Below are 25,186 nucleotides of genomic sequence, written 5' to 3' on the forward strand. Positions count from 1 at the left end.
ATTATGGACCCAGGAGTACTTCCAGTGCCACGACCACTGCCTGATGGAAGTACTTCCAGGTCATACAGAAGTCCAATTTATTAGGGAGTGCATCTTTCTGCAGCACCCCTTATGGCACCCATGGTCCCCAAAGGGGCTGCATTTCCAGACAACATCTCCCAGCATTCCCCGCTGGTTCCCAAATGGGTGCTGATACAGAGGGCTGCTGCCATCTCTACTCCCGGGGGAATAACCGGTCCCCTGCAGCATCTTTCTTTCATTCCAACTAGGCTAACTGTCCATCCCCCCTCTGGCCATTACTTCCAGGTCAGCCTTTTTCCTTTCTCTTGACCAGGATGCCTGTCCAACCCATGTAGCATTAATAAACTTTTCACTGTCTTAGTAATGCAGGGCTTCATGTTTGGGATGCAACACACTGTCTTTGATAGTACCACAGTGTCAACACTAAAGTTAGCATAGTCTGTGACTGAGTACCTTAATATTGTCCCCATGTGACTTGTACATGATTTACCAGTCTGTCATTTGGAAGGAGTCATGCAGAGGGCCATTTCTGCTTTCTGGCTCCAATTCTTCACTGTACTGGTAACAGATTAACATCTTGTATCTGAGAATAAGATAAGGTTGTCAGATCTGCCCAAAGATGCCAGTAGTTTACACTTAAGGCATCTTTAATATTTGAATATTGCAGGTTCAAAGTCAAAAGCCAGATCAAATCTAATCTTAATCAAGACTACTAACTAGTAAAACAAGTTCAGAAACAAAAAGAAAAACAGAGAACACAGAGCTTCTGTAAAAGGTTGCTATCTGTATAGCACACAGAAAAAGGAGAGACAAAAAGGACATGTAGTCATTGGTGGTATTGGTGTTAAAGAGACTGCAGCAGAATTCTATATTAAAGGACATCAGGATTCACAGTATTCAGTAATATTACAAAGGTGATTTAAAGTCGATTCATTCAACGATAAAAACTATTAAAAAAATCACAACTCTACATTAGCTTCAAAGCCCAAAATTAGTATTACCTTAGTATACAGTGGTTTGAGGAAAAAGTTACTTTGGTACAGAAAGGTCTGTGGTGATCGTGCAATTTTAAATAAATAAACATACGTTCAGACTTATGTAAGGTGTAGGTAGCATTGCAAAGTGACTCCGGGTGTGAATGGGGTGTATTCACAGGCAGGAGCATGCAAATCAGATGATTGCCTTATGTGCCCTCCAGAGGCTGTAATCAGTGTCAGCATCTTTTGATAAGGCTATAAAAAAGCTAGAGAAGGAAACAGAGTGAGAATAAAAACGATTAGCTGGGGGGGAAAAAAAAACAAAACAGAACTGATAGTGTGAGAAGACAATATTGGGGTGCTTCAGCCAGGATGATGGAGAGGAGACAAAGCAGTTGGTAGCCCCACGAGGGAAGTGAGCGATTGGCAGGGGTTGATCAGCCCCTGCTGATAATTATGGAGGAGCAAGATATGATGGAGGTGCGTCTCCTAGGGATCTTGCAGATTAGATTTGCTCCTTTTATAGTTGAATGCTTGTTTTTCTGGAGTCTGGTTAAAACGGGAGATAAACATTAGTGTTGATCAGCAAAATTTGCCAAAGAATTGTTCATAGTGGGTTTGAAAGTGAAGTTGAAAATTTACCTTGCAGCTGGATTAGGCAAACTCTGTTATTTTACAGTGCTCATAGTACTTTGCCCAGACCAGCATGACATCATCTGCTGTAGCCAATGCTGGATGGGACGGCCCCTCAAGTAAATAATGCTGATCCCTTGCCTCTCTCTCAAACCTTGCCACTAGAAGCCAGTCTCCAGCTGCAGAACAGAGCAGAAGCTCACACCCAGATGTGGCAGGTATGCACCTCTTCATCTTTCACGCCCTCCCCTAATATATAGTGCCAATCCACCATCACTGACATGAAGGAGTATAAGACGCCCCACCCACCCTATATTCTAGCATCTAATTTGGCAGCTGGAAAAGTTGTTAGCTCTGCAGCTTCTGCACTCTTGGCTTAGGGACATGACCACCTTCCGTCAGCTAATGAGTGGTGGCTTCTGTGGACAGACTAAAACTGATAAAAATGAATACACCATTATAATACACTCAACACTTTTGTTGTTTCTCCTTCCTCACATAACCTCAATACATTTTGCTGTCTGTGGAAACATCTGAGCATTTCCACCTTTATGCTGAACTGGAGGCAAAGCAAATTCAGCGGGGTTTTTTCATCACTACTGGGCATATGGTGATTTGAGAAAGTCACAGGACTTCCATTTAACTCCCTCTTGCAATATGTTATACTTAAATTTAACCATTACAATTAGCAATGCTTCAGTCACATGCTTTTAATTGCGTCTTTTTCTATTCCATGCTAATTAAATTCTGACAGTTCATGTCCAGATATAATGATAAATCTGACAGTTTAGTATATACTTTCATCTTTGTTCAGCATTAACAAAAAAATTAGTTTTAAAGTTGCAGTACAATTTTTGAAATGGAAATGCTCTGTAAATAATGAACAGGGGAGCATTTCCTCAAAATAGACCAATCTTAGTGCCCAACGAGATAACAACATTGTTAAACAACAAATGAATCTACATCAGATAAGAAGACTGACGATATCAGGAACATTAATCCCTACATATTTTTATTAAATATATATTATATTATCACATCAGACATGGGCAAATGTAAAGTAAACAAAATCACAAATTAATCAACAAAAAATAAAACAAATTAAAAATTCAAATGTAATGTAAAATTTATTTTACGTATTAAGTCGAAAAATCTATAAAAGAGCTCAAAATGTGATGTGGCTTCCTTACAAAAAAGAACAATAGCAAACAGAAAATGGGGAAAAACGCAACATTTTACAAAAGGATTTAAAACTACTATACAGTACATAGGACGTGGCAAAAAATTAAAAACTGTTGTTTTCAAAAGCTCATGGTTTGCTTGGAAGACTTGTGCAGGCACCAGAGTTGCATCTACCACATGACCAGTGCTTATGCTTTGGAGTGCAGTTGGGTAATAGCTCTCCTGAGACAATGTTGGGAGATTCAAACACTGGAGTTATCAGACATTCCACTGTCTAAAAAGTATCCAGCCACTATCAAACGTACCATCCCTTGCTGTCTAACACACTCCTGAGTTGGACCAGATATAAACATCATCACGTGTGCTCTCACACTGCTTAGCTCCAATGTCCGTAAAACGACCCAGATGATCAGTTGCATATCACCAAGAATCTTTTTTGACAGGTATGGATGGGCTTTAAGACACTGATAGTATGAATACAAATGAGTGTTTGCTTTGTCTTCGTAGAGTAATACTTTACCCTACTTTCTAATTTTGTATTATTAATATGTAGCTTTTGTCAGAATGTCTAAAATCTCACAGACTTATCACTGTTTTTAAGGTATTGTACCATATAACTTCTCCCTACTTTCTCTTCTACATCTATAACCTTAGGCAATTAGGTGTAGTAAAAGACAAGTAGGAGTTAAGTTACAATTTAAACTATGTATTATTGATAATGTTCATAAATAACAACAATATGCAAGGTACATTTGAATATCAGCAATCATACAAACTGATAAATGTTGAGGTGTAATTTCAGGTGGCACACAGACTTGTTAGTTACTTAAAATGTCTCTAGCTAAGGCATCATTTGTGGTCAGAACAGGCCGCGTGCCTGTCTCAATATGGCTACCAAGCTGTGCTCTTCATTGAGTTGTCCTTTTCAGTTCATGGTGTATGAGATGGTCTTTCATCAGTTTGGTTATAGAGAGAGCTGGGGAAAGAAAACAAATCTCTGTCCAACCCCTAGAGCCAGTTCCAAACAGCCATAATACAAAACAATGGGGGGACAGAATACCTTCACATCTGTCCTCCAAACCATGTGTTAAGGTAAAGCTTGGTAGTTGGGCAGCCTGGCTTTCCTGAAGGGGATGACCGAGAGACTTTAGCAGAGAAATATTGGCCAAACTTGTTTGAGGCACTTCCCATACCCTGTTGTAAAATTACAAAGAGACTCACTCCTAAAGGGGTAGGGGGGGAGATTCGGGGTTCTTAACCATCAAACCATTGCTGTTATTATCAATAATGTAACACTAATATTACATTGCTTTGTCTAAGTTACAAATAAAGGCATCTATACTAATAAAAGGCAAAGCCCTCACTGACTCACTCACTCACTAATTCTCCAATTTCCCGTGTAGGTAGAAGGCTGAAATTTGGCAGGCTTATTCCTTACAGCTTACTTACAAAAGTTAAGCAGGTTTCATTTCGAAATTCTACACATAACGGTCATAACGTACTATAACGGTCGACAACTTTATTATTTATGGCCCCATCTTCACGAAATTTGGTAGGCGGCTTCCCTGCACTAACCGAAACCGATGTACGTACTTATTTCGATGGTATGACGCCACTGTACGCTGCCATATAAAACTTTCCAACGTCACTAATTTTCCAATTTCCCATGTAGGTAGAAGGCTGACCCCATCTTCACGAAATTTGGTAGGTGGCTTCCCTGTGCTAACCCTGTATGTACTTATTTCGGTGGTATGACGCCACTGTCGGCCGCCATGTTGAACTTTCCAACATCACTAATTCTACAACTTCCCGTGTAGGTAGAAGGCTGAAATTTGGCATGCTTATTCCTTATAGCTTACTTACAAAAGTTAAGCAGGTTTCATTTCGAAATTCTACGCGTAACGGTCAAAACGGTCAACAACGTCTGCCATGTTGAACTTTCTTATTCATGGCCCCATCTTCACGAAATTTGGTAGGCGGCTTCCCTGAGCTAACCGAAACCAATGTATGTTCTTATTTCGGTGGTATGACGCCACTGTCAGCCGCCATATTGAACTTTCCAACGTCACTAATTCTCCAACTTCCCATGTAGGTAGAAGGCTGAAATATGGTACTTATTTCGGTGGTATGATGCCACTGTTGGCCACCATATTGAACTTTTCAACGGTCTTTGTTACTTATGGGCCCATCTTCAAGAAATTTGGTACGCGGGTTCCCAATGCTAACTGAATCCTACTTACATACATATATGCGTCCATAGGTTGCAGCTCGTCATCGTGTGAGGCGGCGGTGGTCCCCATCCCAACGCCTCCCACATTGTTGGCTGCCTGCTTATATAAGGCTGTCCGTCGCTCCAGTCTCTACATTCCCTTCCTTGCTTCGCCATGGGATTCACATCTCCCTGTTGATAACTACAGCCTTTTTATTTAATCCACGGCTTCTCCGCTGTTTTATTGTTCATTTATTACGATTATAGTTATTGTTTAGGTATTTTAAACTTACTTTACATTGTTCAGGTATCCATTTCCTTTATCATTCCAGCGATACCACCATTAACATGTCTATCGAGGTGATCACCATCGATCAAATAACTGTCACTTACTGAGTGGTTTTCATGCCCAAAGATGGCACCTACCTTTTCCAATCTCTTTGTTACATATTGCACGGCCATATCAGGCTCACTCTTGATATCCGGAGGAACATTGTGTCTTATGTATTGAATGACTGGGACAGGTTCAAGGTGTGGACTGATGATGGTACAGGAGATAATTATACTACACAGGAGCACTATAAAAGTGAAATGCTTAAGCCCTTCACCTATGCATCTGCATGTGAGTTGATGGCTGCCGCTGAATTGTTCGGTTGTTGCTTTCAAGTGTACCAAAATGGCCAAATATTATACACCTTTCGACAACCGCCAATGCCTCCTAAACATCTTAGATTGACAGGTGATGATTTCAGTAGTGAACACTTTGATGTTTATGAATGTTTAAACTCTCAAAAGCTGGATGTGAAGTTATCGATGAAACCGGTTGTATACTAACAATGCTTGACAGATGCCGAATGTCTCTTCAACACAAGTGCTACAAATACTGTCGTAATTGAAACAAACCATGAAACTGAAACTGATTATGACAGCAGCAATCCAAGCTGTGAGATCTGAAACAAGATTACTGTTCACATGGCCAACTGTACGTTGCATGCTGAAAAGTAAGCTCAGCGCACAGCTTGGTCATATTACAACCGGAGGGCCAAACTCACAATGTGGTATACAAAGAGATCCTTAACAAATAATTATTGGTATATTTTCTCTCAGTTTAAAAAGGTTTAATTTTCTTCTTAATAAAAATTTTAAGGCAGTACTTTGCCGCTGCGAAGCGCGGGTATTTTGCTGGTACAAAATATTTATCAACTTGTATGCAAAATTTCACATCACAACAGTGTTTAACCATGCCTGCAGTGGCATGAAAACAAATGCAAGGCATTGTATGATTATTATTATTTACTTACTTTGGCTGAGGTCTTTATCCAAGGCAACGTACAACATTTGAGAAACAATTACTTGCATTTCTTTTGTTTTTCCTATTGGAACACAGGCAGGTCAAATGACTTGCTTATAGTCACACAGTATCAGTAGCAGGATAAGAACCCACAACCTCAGGGTTTATTGCATGCATTGTACAATAGCACTCTGGTCACTGCATGTACAGATTTAGACGCACATCACCCACGGTGTGCAGGAATCCACTGGTAGCTTAATAACGGAGAGCTGTCAGAAGCTGCACAGTGGGAATGAGGGAAAAATTTCCAGTGGTATCCTCTTTCCAGTTTGTCCTGCACCAGACCGAGGAGGGTTATTATTTCACACCTGGGGAGCCTGAACGTCTCTAAGTTGTTGATTAATGAGATCCAATGGGTAATCTCCATCCTGAGAAGAGTACTCAGACTAATTATTTTATCCTTTTGTAAGGCGCAGTCTTAAATGAACTCTCCAGTTCATAGCTACACAATGCTCTGGCAGTTGCCATTGTTGTTGCTTGTACTAAGCGGTGACTTTAAAGTATGTGACTGAATACATAGCGAGTCTGATTAATTAACTCATTATATACTCATATTGTCTACCATTTTGTGCTAATTTATAGCCCACATTATTTTATATATAAACTGGAAAATTGATATATTATTATTATTAGGTTGTCCAAATAAAAGCATCTGTGTTTCTTGTGATCTACTTAATGCGACCTTGGTCTCTCAGTGACAGAATCACAGTCAAAAGTCCAAATAAAGAATGATAAAAATAAGAAGCGAGTCAGTTCACTTGTTAAATTGCCTAACAAAATTAATAACTACTTTAATTACAAAGGGTTTTGTGAAACTTGTTATGAAGCTTTCCAAAAAAATGTGAAATGTGACCAGGTACCAGATTTTGATGTCCATTACTATAAAAGGTGAAATATGGGGAAAAATAGATTATATAAAAATAAGGGGTGTTAGAAAATTTAGAAGTACCTTATACTGCTGTTCAGGTCTTTTTTCTCTGTTGAGCTGCTTCATACCATATTACTAACATTTTTTTTTTTTTTTGGATAGGAAGGATCGGAGTAAATGTCTGTCTGAAGAATCTCTACACGAATTCCTTGACAGTTGTGAAAGATTTAAAAACAATGTGTCCCAAGGAAACTTTGTATGGATATTAAAATCATCTTTATATTAACATGGTGAGAACTTTCTGACTGATATTTGGAAGCTGGTGCTAATTATGCATTAACACATCCTTTCCTACTTGATTATTCTCTTAATATTTAATAGTCATTATTTATTTCTGAGACCTTTTTTCTTGATTGCTTGCTTATTTGTATATCTGATAAACGCTATCCGTCTTACTGTGGAGGGGGAAATACACTGCTGAGTAGACAGACAGAACTTTATTTGTTACAAGGGGAAAATTTACCTTTTTACAGAAGCTCAACAAATAAATAATATAATGAATAACAAAAAATACATAGCAAAATTACTAAAAAGAAGGAAAACTTCTAACTTGAATTCTTTTGCTGCTCCCGTTAGGGGTTGCCACAGCGGATCATCTTCTTCCATATCTTTCTGTCCTCTGCATCTTGTTCTGTTACAACCATCACCTGCATGTCCTCTCAAACCACATCCATAAACCTTCTCTTAGGTCTTCCTCTTTTCCTCTTGCCTGGCAGCTCTATCCTTAATATCCTTCTCCCAATATACTCAGCATCCCTTCTCTGCATAAGTCCAAACCAACACAATCTTGCCTCTCTGACTATGTCTCCCAACCTTCCAAGATTCCATTAAACAATCTGGCTAAAAATCCACTGCCATCTCTCCTAAACACCTCTGTGCTTCCATAGGTATGTCATCTGGACCAACTGCCCTTCCATTTTTCATCCTCTTCAAAGCTGTCCATCTTCCTCCTTGCTAATCCTGATTTTTTCCTGATTCACTATCTCCACATCATCCAATCTCTTCTCTCTCTCATTCTCTTCATTCATCAGCCTCTCAAAGTACTCTTTGCATCTGCTCTGGCAGAATACTGATTTAAGAGAAATTCCATTACTTTGTTTTGCAGTGAGAATAAATGCTCCAGAACCTGTCCTTTGCTTAGCCATTGTACATCATTTTGCTGAAGTAGGTCCACATACTCTGCTCTGCTATCTTTCAGCAACATTTCAAAAAGGTTGATGCTACAACCATGAAGTAGAGTGAATGGGGTTAATAATTTTGGTTACTTGCAGGACTACTTTGTAAATAAAACAGTTTGATGAATTTAGGTTGCAGCGAATTAGCAACCACTGACTGACTGCCAACGTGACCATAAGGCTCAATTCCAAAGATTTACTTAAAAAAAACAAAACAAAAAAAAAAAACTTACAATACAGCAAAAATTGCCTTACCAATTGCATGAACCTTCAAGCGCAAAAGGCTCAACAACTCTTCCTTGAAAACTTCACCACTGAAGAATCTTACAAACACTGACAGTTGGGCTGTATTTGTATTATTTATTGACTCGTTAACTATAATGGATATGTGATAAGCTGACTTCAGTTCTAAAAGAAGACCTGAAAAAACAGTTTTCATACAGAGTATCAACCCAATCTTTATCTTTTTTTCATCTCCAGTAAAGAAGTTTCTCAAGCATATTTAAAGTGCAATGCTTCACCTGTTCAGCATTCAAAAATGGCTTGCTGTGTTTAGCCAATTCCCAAGTAATATGAAATGAAGCTACTGTTGCCTTCTCCTGTGTAGTTGTCACTGCTGTCAGAACTGTTGCAAAGCTTTCGTAGAACCTTTCTGGGAAGCAATTCTGTCTTGTCTGTCAGTGCAACCAGGCAAGAAAGCACTGTAGGAGCTGGCATGCATAATTTCACAGTGCTGTGGTTTGACAAATTAAGCAGAGTGGATCAACGTTGGCATGGGACTGTAAAATAAAGGCAAACTCCTCTGTCCAATGTGGACTGAAAAGTCCGTTTTCACCATCTACCTCTCAACGCTTGCTGTCGTTCTCGTTATTGCACCTCTAATTATAAATACACTAGCAAAATACCCGCGCTTCATAGCGTAGAAGTAGTGTGTTAAAGAAGTTATGAAAAAGAAAAGGAAGCATTTTAAAAATAACGTTAACATGATTGTCAATGTAATTGTTTTGTCACTGTTATGAGTGTTGCTGTCATCAAGGATTTGATTATCATTATTTCTTTCAATCAGGTTCGTATTTGGAGGATGTGTTCTGTTCAAGTTACATTCCGTGTTTGTAAACCGTTGTAAAGATAACAGGTTTCATTCACTGTGTTCACTAAACAAATCACTACTCATCAATCTAAAATGTTTAACAGGCATTCCCGGTATTAACTTGTGGATTTGCCTACGAGTATTTAGCGACAGCGTATCTATGAACTTGTGGATTTGCCTGTGAGCATTTAGCGACAGCATGTCTATTAACTTGTGGATTTTTCTGTGAGTATTTGGCATTAGCGTCACGAAGTTGTTACCGCCTAGCTGCATCAGAAAATGTACCACGACGTCTGACACACCTCCTTTTTACTGTTTTCTCACAGCTTGTATTGCTGCTGTCATAATCGGTTTGAGTTTCATGGTTTGTTTCAATTACGTTAGTATTTGCAGGACTTGTGTTGAAGTGACATTCGGCATCTGTCAAGTGTTGTAAGCATAAAACAGGCTTCATCGATAACTTCGCATCCAGCTTTTGAGAGTTGAAGCATTCATAAACATCAAAGTGTCCACTACTCAAATCGTCACCTGTGAATCTAAGATGTTTAAGAAGCATTGGTGGTTCTCCAAAGGTGAAAAATATTTGGCCATTTCGGTACACTTGAAAGCGACAACCGCATAATTCAGCGGCAGCCATCAACTCACATGCAGAAGCACAGGTGAAGGGCTTAAGCATTTCACTCTTATAGTGCTCCTGTGTAGTATAATTATCTCCTGTACCGTTATCAGTCCACACCTTGAACCTGTCCCAGTCATTCAACACATAAGACACAATGTTCCTCCGGATATCAAAATTGAGCCTGATATGGCCGTGCAATATGTAACACAGAGAAAGTAGAAGGCAGGTGGCATCTCCGGGCATGGAAACCATTCAGTAAGTGACAGTTCTTTGATTGCAGAGAACGGTTCAGCGAGAGGAAGCAGAGAGCGGATCAGCGAGCGGAACCAGCGAGTGGATCAGCGAGCGGAAGCGTCTCCCACAAGCACGTAGCCCTCCGAAAGCACCCGAGCAAGTTCACCTGAGGTAAAGCCGGCAGCTGACCAGTAGAAATAACCGGCAGTGAGAAATTAAAGTCGATCGCTCAGCAGGTGGTGGAAACTTAAAGCAACGGTGATTCAGCTGAACACGGAAAGCGCGAAGCACCTATAAAACGGCAAAGATGACTTCAACATTTAATGTAAGTTCTATCTGCTCTCTGCACATCGAGGGCACGTTTATATGTTGTGTGTCCTGCAGTATGTACAGCATAGGTTTTCCGGCCGACAGTGCAGATAGCTTCACCTGCCAAAAATGTTTAGTTAATTTAGAGTTGGTCGGGAAAATACGCAAATTGGAGGACCGCGTTAGGAATCTGATAGCGATTAGGCAAACCGAAAATTGGATCGACTCGGTTTGTTTAAACAATTCGGCTACTTCTGATTCGGCTTCAGTCTCTCCAGGTCCCACTGTAGTCAGTGCGAGGCCGAAATCAGCAGCACCAATTCAGCCACAGGGCGAGTGGGTAACAGTAAGATGGGGGTCTAAGAATCCAAAATTTAGTCCCCCAGCACCCAGGTCACCAATTCGGACCCAGAACAGGTTCTCAGCTCTCCGCAGCGCGCCTGTGGAAACTGAGAATAATAAAGTGCTCATAATTGGCGATTCCATAGTGCGGAATGTTAGAATTCCAAACTATGTTAAACCAGCAGTTAATGTTAAGTGCCTTGCAGGGGCCAAGATTTCTGGCATAAAGGCCGCATTGGACCGTGTTGCCGAGATGAAGTATCTACCTTATTGCTGCATGTCGGCACTAATGATATTTATTTACAGCAATCTGAGGTATTAAAGCGAACTTCATCTCTATGCACCAAAGCTAAAACAAAATGTCGGAATTTAATTGTATCTGGTCCCTTACCAAGATTATATAGAGGGATGTGATTTATAGCAGATTGCATTCCTTTCACTGCTGGCTAGAAACCTGGTGTGCAAATAAAAGCATAGCATTTGTGAACAATTGGGATGATTTTTGGGAAAGGCCTGGATTTCTAACTGGAGGGATCTTATGTATTATCCCAAAATATGGCAGCAAAACTGCCTGGTTGACTGATTAGAGCACCATCCAGGCCGCAGTCATGTGATCTTAAATCACAGGCTGTTCTTTATCCCACCTGTTATTTTCCTGAAGCTGTTACCCATAATCCCTGTTGTGGGGCATCCAGTAAATTTAGTCTTGAAACAAACCATAAATTAATTGATAACCAAAAATAAGGTGTATAATTAGACCAAGGGATAAAACCAGACACTCCACCAGGGGCATCTGTAATAGAAATTTAATTCAAATTAAAACAAAAATATATCAGCAGTTCAGAAAGAACCATGCAGTTTTAAATGCTGTTTATTGAACATTCGCTCTCTTGGCACTAAAGCTGTTTTGGTAAATGATATATATTAAGTACAAAATCTGATCTGTGTCTTCTTACTGAAACCTGGCTTAGTATGTGACACTGTTCCCCTAGCAGAGGCGTTCCTTCATAAGTCTAGAGATTCTGGTCGAGGAGGAGGCCTTGGAATAATTCATTGTAACAAAATGCAAATCACTCCTAAAAATTTAGGCAACTTTACATCCTTTGAGGCATTCATTTTAAATATTAAAACAGATTCCAACACAATTATAGTGCTAGTCTACAGACCACCAGGGCCATATTCATTGTTCATGACTGAATTTAGCAACCTTCTGTCTGATTTGGCTATAAATTATGATCACGTAGTTCTGATGGGGATTTTAATGTACACATTGATGTGGAAACTGACACTTTTAGCAAATGTTTTACTTATTTGTTAAATTCAGTAGGATTTTGTCAGATTGTCAAAGGTCCAACTCATAATCATAACCACACATTAGATTTAATTATAACTTACAAAGTTGAAATTCAAAATTTAAATATTACTCCATTAAATGTAGTTATTTCCGATCACTTCTTAATTACATTTGATTTAGTTCTGCCCATGCCAACGACTCGCAGATTAAAACAAAGACAGTGCGACATCTAGATTGTAATTCTGCTTCAAAATTTATAGATACCTTGAGTAAGTAATTGTAATTGTGGAAAACCATTTAGATCAGTTAACATCAAATGTAAACGTGGAAAACAATTTAGATCAGCTAATATCACATTATAATGTGACCTTGAGAGATGCTCTGGACACAGTGGCTCCCCTAAAACAAAAGTGATCAAAGCACATAGAAACTCTCCCTGGTTTAATGAAAATACTCGAGCTCTTAAATTAGAGTGTCGAAAACTGGAGCAGATGGAGAACAACAAAGCTACATGTCTTTCAAATTGCATGGACAGAGAGTGTAATAAATATAAAAAAGCCCTCTTTAAAGCTCGCTCAGAATACTATTCTACATTAATAGATAGCAATAATAAAAATCCTAGGGTACTTTTTAGAGCAGTGGCTAAATTAACAAATGGGAATTCAGATCAACAGTGCAAAATACCAACAGATATTAGCAGTACAGACTTTATGAACTTCTTCAATGAGAAAATTAAAAATATAAGATCCCAGATCTCAGCATCACAGTACAAACCAAATACTAGCTTAGCAGACCCTGCCACATTGCATTCAGCACTTTAATAATTTTAATCCTGTAACTCACCAGGAAGTCTTAACTTTAATTACTAAAATGAAGCCCACTACTTGTTCCCTAGATCCAGTGCCAACAAAACTAGTAAAAGTGCAATGGATGTTCTTGCAGCCTATTCTAACCATTATCAATAGTTCATTACTGCATGGCACATACCTGATGCACTAAAAGTGTCAGTCATTAAACCTTTACTTAAAAAGTCAGACCTAGACCCACACATACTAAATAACTATAGGCCTATTTCAAATTTACCATTTCTCTCTAAAATACTAGAAAAGTAGTCGCCAGTCAGCTTCAGTCACACCTTACGCATTACAATTTATTTGAGAAATTCCAGTCTGGCTTTCGACTGGTCATAGTACAGAAACGGCACTAACACGGGTTGTAAATGACATTCTGATATCCTCTGATGAAGGAAATTCCACTGTAATTATGTTGTTGGGCTTAAGTGCAGCATTTGACACCATTGACCATTCTATTTTACTGCACAGGCTAGAAAACGATGTTGGGCTTACAGGCCCGTGCTCGCTTGGTTCAGTTCTTATTTATCAAATCGATTCCAGTATGTACAGAAATGTGCAGACAGTACTCCATCATTATACACAGAAGTTCAATATGGTGTCCGCAGGGCTCAGTACTGGGACCTTTACTGTTTTCACTTTACATGCTTCCACTGGGATCTCTCATTAGGAAACATAATGTTAATTTTCACTGTATGCAGATGACACCCAGTTATACCTTTCATTTAAATCAAATGAAGTTTCTCCGATGTTGTCTTTAATTAGTTGTGTTAGTGAATTAAAGGAATGGATGAATGAGAACTACTTGTCTTTAAATACAGATAAAACAGAGATGTTAATTGTTGGAGGGAATGACGCTGATCACAGCAATATTTTGTCGTCATTTAACTCAGTTGGAATCCCAATTAATTTTACTGAATCAGCCCAATCTAGGAGTTATCTTTGACTCTAGCATGTCATTTAAAGCACATATTACAAAGTCGTCCAAAACATGTTTTTCCATCTTAAAAATGTTAGGAAATTAAGGCGCTTTCTAAATAAACAGGATTGTGAGAAATTAATTCATGCATTTATCTCTAGTAGGATTGACTACTGCAATGCGGTGTTCACTGGCTGTTCAAACTGTTCTCTATACAGCCTCCAGTTAATCCAAAATGCGCTGCAAGAATTATTACAAGAACAAGAAAATATGAACACATAACCCAGTTCTTAAATCTTTACACTGGCTCCCAGTTAAGTTTAGGGCAGATTTCAAAATCCTCCTTTTAACATATAAAGCATTAAATGGCCAAGGTCCGCTTACTTGTCTGAACTTATCATGACTTACAAACCTGAGCACATTAAGATCTCAAGATGCCGGTCTGCTTAGGATTCCAAGGATTAATAAAATAACAGTGGGAGGTCGAGCTTTTAGTTACAGGGCCCCTAAACTGTGGAATGGTCTTCCTGCTTCCATAAGAGATGCCCCTTCAGTCTCAGCCTTTAAATCCCGGCTGAAGACTCACTACTTCAGTTTAGCATATCCTGACTAGAGCTGCTGATTAACTGTACATACTGCATCTCTGTTGTTAGTCATTAGCACTAAAACATAAGTAACATGATAATTATATTTGAATACTAACCCTCACCTATTCTGTTTCTTTTCTCGGTACCCAAATGTGGCATTGGTGCCACGGCCCACCTGCCAAGTTGTTTGCCTGCCTATGGTAAAGTCATCCCTGATGGAGGATCACAGGAATCATGGGAAAGAGGGTCCTTTCATCGAAGCAACGTTTCAGCCGTGGCATGGCCAAATGGGGAGGCAGCTAGATGGATGAGGTCTCCAGGACTCTAAAAATATCCAAACCTAATTATGTCATATCATCTACTGTTAAACCGTACTTCTAAAATTTTTATTATTATGCTGTATTAAGGAATTGTTCTGTTCTGTGTATTGTATTGTATTGACCCCTACTTTTGATACCCACTGCACGCCCAACCTACCTGGAAAGGGGTCTCTCTTTGAACTGCCTTTCCCGAGGTTTCTTCCATTTTCCCTACAAGGTTTTATTGGGAGTTTTTCCTTGTCTTCTCAGAGAGTCAAGGCTGGGGGGCTGTCAAAAGGCAAGGCCTGTTAAAGCCCATTGCGGCACTTCCTGTGTGATTTTGGGCTATACAAAAATAAACTGTATTGTATTGTATTGTATTGATTGATGGTGATCACCTCAATAGACATATTAATGGGGGTACGGTTGGAACGGTAAAAGAAATGTGTACCTGAACAATGTAAACCAAGTCTAAAATATCTACACAATAACTATAAGCGTAATAAACGAACAATAAAACAGCGGAGGAGCCGTGGATTAAATAAAAAGGCTGCAGTTACCAGCAAGGAGACATGAATACCGTGGTGAAGCAAGGAAGGGAATGAAGAGACCGGAGTGACGGACGGCCTTGTATGGGAAGGCAGCCATGGGAGGCGTGGGGATGGGGGATGCAATATAGGCAGGCAGCCAACTACGCGGGAGGTGTGGGGATGGGGGACGCAACTCCGCCTCACACGGCGACCGAGCTGCAGGTTATGGACGTATATATATGTATGTAAGTAGGATTCAGTTATGACCGTTACGCGTAGAATTTGGAAATAAAACCTGCTTAACTTTTGTAAGTAACCTGTAAAGAATGAGCCTGCCACATTTCAGCTTTCTACCTACACGGGAAGTTGGAGAATTAGTGATGAATGAGACAGTGAGGGCTTTTCTTTTTATTAGTATAGATAGTAGCAGTAGCTTACAGACCGATTCCTTCCCTCACCCCATTAGCCATTGTTGCTGCTACACTCATATCAGATCGGTGAGCCAAATAAAATCATCTGGTGGACCAGATTAGGCCCCTGGGGCAGACTTGAGCACCAGGGGTCTATTGCATCTTCCCTTTAACCTTTAAATGTTTAAATTGTTTTTTGAAGGAAAGCAAAATCTGACTTTCATTAACCTAATACAATTGTGTATGTTTAGAAGAAAAGAAACTCAAAAATAGTTAATTTTCACTGTTTTTATTTGGCCATTTCACTTGTGAATCAGCACGATTAACTGGTAGACTTCAATTTTTTCTCCTCCCACTCTTCCATCGCACAATTACATTGTACATCACAAGAAAAATGGGCATGTCTTTTGTGCACAACATACTTGGCCAGCAGTTTGAAGAAAATATTTTAAAACACGCAAAAAGAATGGTTTTCTTTGCGTTAAAAAATGCCATTGTTTTAGTTCCTAAAACTGTTAACAGGAGGACACCAGCAACAAACAGGCTCCTTGCACTTTTAAATGAGTTAAACATCCCACAAAGTGATTTCACTCCAGTGCAATACAAAATTATTTGAAATATATACTTTGAATTTTATATCTTCCACTCCTATGATCTAAATCACATACATGATAAAGAGCAATCCCCTCTCACATAAAGAATCCTAAAATATTTCCAATTATGTGTATCCTTATTAGCAAACTTGAACATGATATTTTAAATACAATGTCTGATATGTGTCTGCCTTTCAGAAAATTGACAGAAACAGATAATTTTATTGGGTGTTCTGCGACTTCTGTGATTTTTCACCCCAATAGGCCAGTTACAACAAAGCAAAAAGGCAGTCTTGAATTAATCTTCAATGATTAAAGTTACATATCTACAAAACGTTTTTTTACACTACATCAGTGAAATCCTGATGTCAGATGTTAAAATTATATCAGGTATAGCTCTGACACAGGATAGTAAAAAAAAAAAGAATCATAATAGAAAGATATGCACCAACAAGACGACTTTAGCCTATTAAAAAACAGGATGAGAAACAGAATAATGTAAAATAAAATTTTGCTAAGGTTATATTTCTTGATTAAAGTAATTGCAAAATGTGATCAAAAAACAAGATATTTTTATTTGTCAACATTATCATCCTGTGTAGACCTGCTGGGCTCACTCTCCATGACAGCGCTCAGAAATATGGTAGAATGTTGTATTTGAGCTTCTGCATATGACAGAAATTAGTTCAGGTAGTTTGAGCATGTAGTTAGTATGTCCTTGAGCAACTCACAACAGACAAGTACTAGGCATGTCCAGCTGAGAGAAGACCACATGGCAAATCACTGAGATAGTCATTTCTCTCTATTATATTTAAAAAAAAAAAAAAATCTTGGGAGGGTAGTCTTGGGAGACGAGATCTTCTCGGAAGACAATCTGACGTTCCAAGAGAGACACTTAAACGTCACGACAAGACAAGGCAAAACAAGTTCACGGACATTTAACCTAGTAGTTGTTGGAATGCTTTTGGCAGACACTTCATGTGCTTCCAGCTCTTAAAACAATGACAAGCAGAACATGCAGTTCGCCAGCAGATGATCTGACCGCTTCTCCTTAGCGTGCGTTAAGCCACCCCCACCCCCAAACACAACGTGAACGGCAGAGACGCAAAGTGGCAAAAGGTCAGCTGCTGTACAGGCTTTTAAATGATCGACGCGCAGCACGACAAGCAGAACATGCAGCTCACATTGCAACAAGCCAGCAGATGATCCGACTGCTTCTCCTCAGCGTGTGTTCAGCCACCCTCCTTTCACAACACGAGCATCGTTATACATCCTGCGAGAAAGAGATTTAACCATGCCCAGGGCCAGAAATAAAGGACAAGTTTGTTTTTACAAAAGTTTTAAAGTAAAAATGAAAATGATGCATATTTAACAATTCTGATGAAAATAACCTCTTTAAATTGTATATCCGGTAAACCAAACCCGGGGGAGGGCGAGCAAAGCGAGCTCCCTAGTATTCTAATAAAAGAATTAAACATTTATTCAAAAACAAGAGTTTGTTTTCTTTCTTTCTTTTATTTTCTCTTTTTCATACAGTAAAGAAAGTACTGATTTTCTTTCAGAGATTTTGAGTTTTCATAGCATAAAGTACTGTTATCTTCTATTGACACCCTTTAGTATTTTAAGGAATGGCTTTAAAGGAAAAGAATTGAAAAGACAAGAAACAAGTAATATTAAAATTGAAAGAGTAATACACTTAGAACTAGCCCATTAATTAAAAAGTCTAAAGTGACTGAAACCATAAATCTGAAATTACTTACTTTGGGTTATCTGTTTTTTTGTTATCTTCCTCAGTTTTTTCAATTGCAATATCCTTTTTGCCCTCTGTTCTGCGGTGCTGTTAAGATTTAAGCCAAGAACAAGTACAATTTATTACTAGGCTTTCATAAAATCATTTTATGTAACTCACTTTAAAAAAGGAAAATCATTTAAAATGTATACAATACTAAGAGAGTAAGACAATCCCCTGAAAAGTGCTGTATCTTACAAAATATTTCAATGTGTTAAATAGATATAACAATGTGTGATCTGAGAATTAATACTTGATTTACAATTAATTAAAAAGAATAAACAAATGATTAGTACATTTATAAATGAAGATGAGCAACACGGTCTAATTTGGTCTTAATTATACAGTTTAAAGGTAACATCATGAAAACCGCTAAAGATCTTCTATTTATACTCTTAGCAAAGATATTTATATTTCCAAGTAAGGTTGAAAAAAAACTTCACTTTTGTTGAAAAGACATAATATTTGGCACAAACAGGCTGCTTTTAAACAAAAGGGTCTCATACTATCTCCAAAGTACAGGGGTGAAAGCATTATCACTTACAGCTGATTTGTTATGTTAAGGGTTGATTAATTTGCTGTTACTGATTCATCCATCAAGTCCACAATATAAAAGATATGCCAGGTGAATGTAAGGATATCTAAAAGCTGACTGATGAACCATAAATGGGTTTTGTTGCAATGATCCATACATTCAAGCAAATTCAACATCAACAAAAAAGTAAGTACTGGAATGGTATGGTCGAAGCCCAGAACTATATCATAGCGCATAACTGGTTACACCGCAGTGTCTTTAGAACCTTTCCAAAGATCCTTTGTAAAAGTAAGTCTTTTCTTTAAGAGATTATAAGCTTACATAAGCTGAGTTATATAAATGGTCTGAATGAAAAGAGAAAAATCACTTAAGTCTAAATGTCCTTGTAATCAATATTCAAAAATCTAGCCATTACACATTTCATGGCATGAAAAAATTAAACCAAAGCAATATTTCAATTTCTCCAACTTCTGTTATGGTTACCTCATGTTTATTTGCTCGTTTCTAAAAACTACATGCTTGCATTATTTTCTCTGTTTACTGGAAATGTATAATGGTATAATGGTATAGTGGTTGGTAGTATTTTCTGTGTTCATTAAACTTTGCTTTAATAGACTGATGCAACAATTATTAAAAAAAAAATAATGCTTTACATTTATATATTTAGTAAAGCAAGTAATAATGGTGCATGTATCTCATAGCACAGGTGCCATAAATTTTGGCGGTAGGTAGGAAGATTCCAAAGGCTTCAGAATGATCCCAAAAATATTGACATACATTTATCAGTTTTTATTGGCTAGTTATCAGTACTAGGGTGTTGTACAGTGTTAGCCTTAATGAATGTAGTGATTAGTCAAGCCAAATGACACCTTTTATTGGCTAAATAAAATATTACAATATGCAAGCTTTTGAGGCAACTCAGGCCCCTTTTTCAGGAAAGATGTAATCTTTTGTTAGCCAACAAAAGGTTTAATTTTGCTTGACTTTTCATTACATTGGCTGGTTATTAAAATTTAATTTAAAAGAATAATTTATGTAAGATTTAGAAGTTAATACTTTGTTAAACTATAGCCATCCATGCAGTTTTTATATTATACTTACCCTTTCTCTTTCAACCAGAATGTTTAAGCCTTGTCCTTGTATACATGAACAACAGAGCAGCAATCAACACACTTACTAGCCAAAGTCAAATACATCATTCTCTTTAAACTGAAATGTCAAGCTATAGTCTGAGTTTCAGTTGGGAGAGAGAGTAAAAGAAAGAAAGGCAACAAAAGTTTGAAAGAGTAAAGGCAGGGTGACAGTAAGTCACCCTATTTTTCCTCAAAGTAAAGTCTGTTTATTAATATTAGATCCTCTACATACATGGTGCAAATTAACCAGTTTACAAGATTATTCAATCTAACCCAACAAACAAAAGATCAGAAAATCTAATTAGATGCCAGTTCAAATAAGCTGTGTACCATTATGCTTATTATTACATTATCCACAAGCAACAGGCTTTATCGCAGTAAATAGAAAACACCACAGTTCAGTTGAGAAAAAATATTAAACAGTCTAGAATAAAAAGAGTATCTGTGAACTACAGTGATCCCTCCTTGATCGCGGGGGCTATGTTACAGAACCCCCCCACGAAAGGTGAAAATCCACAAAGTAAAAACCATACATTTATATTATTTTTATATTGTCATGCTTGGGTCACAGATTTGCACAGAAACACAGGAGGTTGTAGGGACAGGGACTTTAAAACTCTGCAAACAAACATTTGTCTCTTTTTCAAAAGTTTAAACTGTGCTCCATGACAAGACAGAGATGACAGTTCCGTCTCACAATTAAAAGAATTCAAACATATCTTCCTCTTCAAAGGAGTGTGCGTCAGGAGCAAAGAATGTCAGAGAGAGACAGAGAGAGATAACAGAGAGAGAAAAGCAAACAATCAAAAATCAATAGATGCTGTTCGGGCTTTTAAGTATGCGAAGCACCACACAACAAAGCAGCCGCAAGAAAGGGAGCAATGTGAAGGTATTCTTTCAGCATTTTTTAGAGGAGCGTACATATCCTCTAGGCCAGTGTGCGAACAGCCCCTCTGCTCACACCCTCTCCATCAGGAGCAGAGAATGTCAGAGAGAGAGAGAGAAAGAGAAAAGCAAACAATCAAAAATCAATAGGTACTGTTCGGCTTTTAAGTATGTGAAGCACTGTGCGGGAAGCATGTCGTTGAGGAGTATTATTTAATACGTAATACGTGCTCTGATTGGGTAGCTTCTCAGCCATCTGCCAATAGCGTCCCTTGTTTGAAATCAACTGGGCAAACCAACAGAGGAAGCATATACCATAAATTAAAACACCCATTGTCTGCAGAAATCTGCGAACCAGAGAAAAATCCGTGATATATTTAGATATACTTACATATAAAATCTGCAATGGAGTGAAGCCACTAAAGTCGAAGCGTGATATAGCGATGGATAACTGTAACAAAGTTCATTAACCTAGCTAACTGATCAGTTTCAGTAAACCTTTCATCACAACCTTCCCTTAAACCAGTGTTTCTCAAATAGTGGGGCGCACCCCCACGCGTTTGACCTCGGGGAACATGCTTTTTTATTTTTCCTATAAATTTTTTTTGAATTTAGAATGCACTTTAAATCTTTTCTGTTACATTTAATGAAGCTATTCTTTGTTGTAAATTGGTCCATATTTCTTTCTTTTTTTATTCTCTTATACGTTAATAAAGATACAGTGTTATGCAGAGGTGTACTTATAACAATTTTATAGACAAATGATACTATTTATAGTCGCGCGGGGGGCGTGAAATGTTTTCTTCTTCCTAGGGGGGGCATGACAGAAAATAATTGAGAAGCACTGCCTTAAACCAACCCGCTGCGGAAGAAGGTGAACAGCATTATTTGGACCATTACTTTTACATAATTAGTTCAAAGAACAACAAAATATGGAGCTAATGAAATGAATTTCAGTCTTTGGTAAAAAATAAATAAATAAATAAGCAAAACTGCAATTTATTATATCATAGGATAGCATAGCATATATACATTTATTTACTCTTAGTAGAATATGACTACGCAAAGACTTTTATGTCCTGACATAATGCCCATAGACTGTGGCAAAACTTCACTGACATGCTCAACACAGCATACCTTATTAATACAGCTTTTGTTTGTCATAATGCCAGTAATAATGTTTTTCTATCTTTAATTTCATATGTTAATTTATGCTTTTGTTAGATGCATTGAGTGGATTTTATACTTCAATGATGGCAGCTTTCCTTTAGCCCATTTTTTAAAAGTAAATCAGATAGTCTGGTAGCAAATAGTGAATTCTACTGCCTATTGATACATATATGATGCATAGTTATAGAATAAATCAATTAAAATAAGACCGATAGAATTCCAAGTTTATCCATTTAAAAAGAACAAGGTAGAATCATGATATCCATGTACATTCATTTCTTCATTCTACACAAAACTAGTTCTCTATGTGCATATAATCTGTCCTTTTAATGATTTTCCTCAAAGCATACTCCATAAAGTTCAAATCTGCTAATGATGGTATGGGGGGTTAAGATGTCAGTTTAAAGATGACTGTGTAGGACAATGATTCAAGCTCCAACATAATACGAGCATGATTGTAAATGATGTTGTTGTTACACTTACAAGATTCGATAGAAGGCAATAAACTGTCAATGAAGAATCAATTCTTGAGTATCTATGATGTACTGGTGAATAGAAGGAATATTTTCTTGAATTTGGATTTAAGAATCTCCATGGATCTGATAAATTATGACATATTACAAACTATGTAATTGTCTGTATTATATGTTCTCATTACTGTAGTTGAAGATCTATCCAGATCTGGATTTAAAATGAAACTAAACTCACCAGCCATTATAAATTTATGAATGCTCATATAGGGAATGGATGCAAAAAATTTTTAGATAAAATCTGTAAAATTCAAATCAGGTGCATATATATTTATCAAAATTACTTTGAATCAATTACCCATCACCATGACACAGTATTTGACCCTAAAGGGCACTATGTCTGATGCTATGAATGGGTTTGCCTTGTATATTAAAACTAGCTTCACAGCGGCAAAGTACTGCTTTTAAATTTTTATTAAGAAAAGTAAACCTTTTTAAACTGAGGGAAAATATAGCAATAATTATTTGTTAAGGATCTCTTTGCATACCACGTTGTCAGTTTGGCACTCTAGTTGTAATATGACCAAGCTGTGCAAGCTTACTCTAGAGCATGTAACATATAGTTGGCCATGTGAAAAACAATCTTGCCTCAAATCAATGGCAACCTTTTGTAGGGTCTGTCCCCGAGACTTATTGTCATTGCGAAGCAGAGCCTTACTGGAAATTGGAGGCATTTGAATTGAAATTGGAGATCAGAGGGTATAACGGGGATGTGAGGAATAAAAACTCTCTCACCTGAGTCACTGCCAGTAAAAAATAGTTGCCTCAATTAGATTCTTTTGCAGACATGTGACCTGAAGTCTCGTGCCGTTACAAAGTTTCGGTGGCTGCAAGCTTTTCAGTAACATTATTGGTGCCTCAACCTTCAAAATTAGATTATGCTCAGGAGTGCCTGGAGGATTCAGAGTGTGGAGAAACTCTAGCGACAGCGTGTCTATTAACTTGTGGATTTTTCTGTGAGTATTTGGCGGCAGCGTCACAAAGTTGTTTCCGCAAGACCGCATTAACTGCGGAGCTCAGCTCGGAGCGAAATGAAGTGAATGAAATGAGGTGAATGGGAGGGGAAATGATGATGCGACTCCCCACCCGCCTTAACTCTCAATCCCTCCAGAAACACACAAACACAGTCTCTCAGATCTGAACTCTCCTTTATATAAATCAGTAAAGGAGAGAGGACTAAACACTAAGGAAAAAGAACGGCAAGACCGTGTCAGCTGCGGAGCTCAGCTCGGAGCGATATGGAGTGAATGAAATGAGGTGAATGGGAGTGGAGATGATGATGCGACTCCCCCACCCGCCTTAACTCTCAATCCCTCCACAAACACAGTCTCTTGGATCCCAACTCTGCTTTATATAAATCAAAAGTTCAGATAAAGGACTAGGGAACATGTGGGGATTGTGTGTGTCTGAGTGTCTAATTTATATGTGTATATAGTAATATAGGTTAAGTACATGTGAATAAATTTGCCCTGTTTATAAATAAGATATTCTTTCTGTTTCTTTACCACATTGACTTTTTCCACCGTGTGCTTTCTGTCCGCAGTAGCTGCACTTATGAATATGCTTGTATGCGTCACTCGCTTCATATTCTTTTGCTGCCGTCTCAATTGCGTAATGCGTTTTTTGTTCAGAGCTCTTTGGAGCTCTTGCCTGTTGTCTGCGTACTGCGGTCACAGTCAGTTCATGTGAGCCGCTCGGAGTACATGCATCGAAGGTTCTCAGCTGTGCTTGTGCTATCTCGTGCGAGCTTGCGATGTCCACGGCTTTATTTAATGTTAGCTCAGACCCGGCACGTAAAAGTTTCTCTTGCACTTTTGACGAGTTTGTGCTTCGTTTGCATAAGCACAGTCCTTCACCCACGAATATTTAGCTTGTCTATTGGATTGCTGTTGACGGACGGCTTTATATGGGCAGGCACTCAATTATGTGGGAGGCGTGATGATGCGGGACGCAACTCTGCCTCACACGACGACTGAGCTGCAGGCTATGGCCGTATATGTACATAAGTAGGTTCCAGTTATGACCGTTACGCATAGAATTTCAAAATTAAACCTGCTTAACTTTTGTAAGTAAGCTGTAAGGAATGAGCCTGCTAAATTTCAGCCTTCTACCTACACGGGAAGTTGGAGAATTAGTGATGAGTGAGTGAGTGAGTCAGTGCTTTGCCTTTTATTAGTATAGATTCACTGGTTTTCTTCATATAGCTGGAATGAAAAATTTGATTAATTCAGTCTCTTTGCAGCCAAAATTAGTCCTCACTTATTAAGTGAGTCTCTTGTAAAAATCCTGTTTTATCCTTTAGGCCAGAGAGGTGGCAAAATATGTTTTCTTCTCTTTAGATTATAATTAAGGTCTTTGACATTCCAGCCTACAAAGTTCAATGTTTGGTCAGATAAATACTGCTTCTGAACATTTGGGAACTTTTGTAATATTACGTAAATATAGTGCGTTCAATCAATCAAATTTATTTATAAAGCATACTTAAAAACAATAGAAGTTGTACCAAAGTGATGTACAAAGAAACATAAGGGTACTATAAAACAACCGGTTTTATAAAACCGTTAACATTCCAAAGTGTTGGAGCAATAACT

At 38.2% G+C, this 25,186-nt stretch overlaps 1 protein-coding gene across 1 annotated transcript in view; it reads right to left on the bottom strand.

Annotated features, from left to right (window-relative positions):
- Nucleotides 1-492: 492 nt before the first annotated feature.
- Nucleotides 493-25,186, bottom strand: part of c5h1orf35 (chromosome 5 C1orf35 homolog) — a 71,355-nt gene continuing 46,661 nt past the window's right edge. The window contains exons 3-4 of the mRNA XM_039754111.1: nucleotides 18,314-18,390; nucleotides 493-604 (exon numbers count right to left, since the gene is read on the bottom strand). Of these exons, the coding sequence (XP_039610045.1) occupies nucleotides 508-604; nucleotides 18,314-18,390 (174 nt within the window). The 3' untranslated portion in view covers nucleotides 493-507. The remainder of the gene's footprint in view (nucleotides 605-18,313; nucleotides 18,391-25,186) is intronic.

Source organism: Polypterus senegalus, chromosome 5 (genome assembly GCF_016835505.1).
Source record: "Polypterus senegalus isolate Bchr_013 chromosome 5, ASM1683550v1, whole genome shotgun sequence".
NCBI lineage: Eukaryota > Metazoa > Chordata > Cladistia > Polypteriformes > Polypteridae > Polypterus > Polypterus senegalus.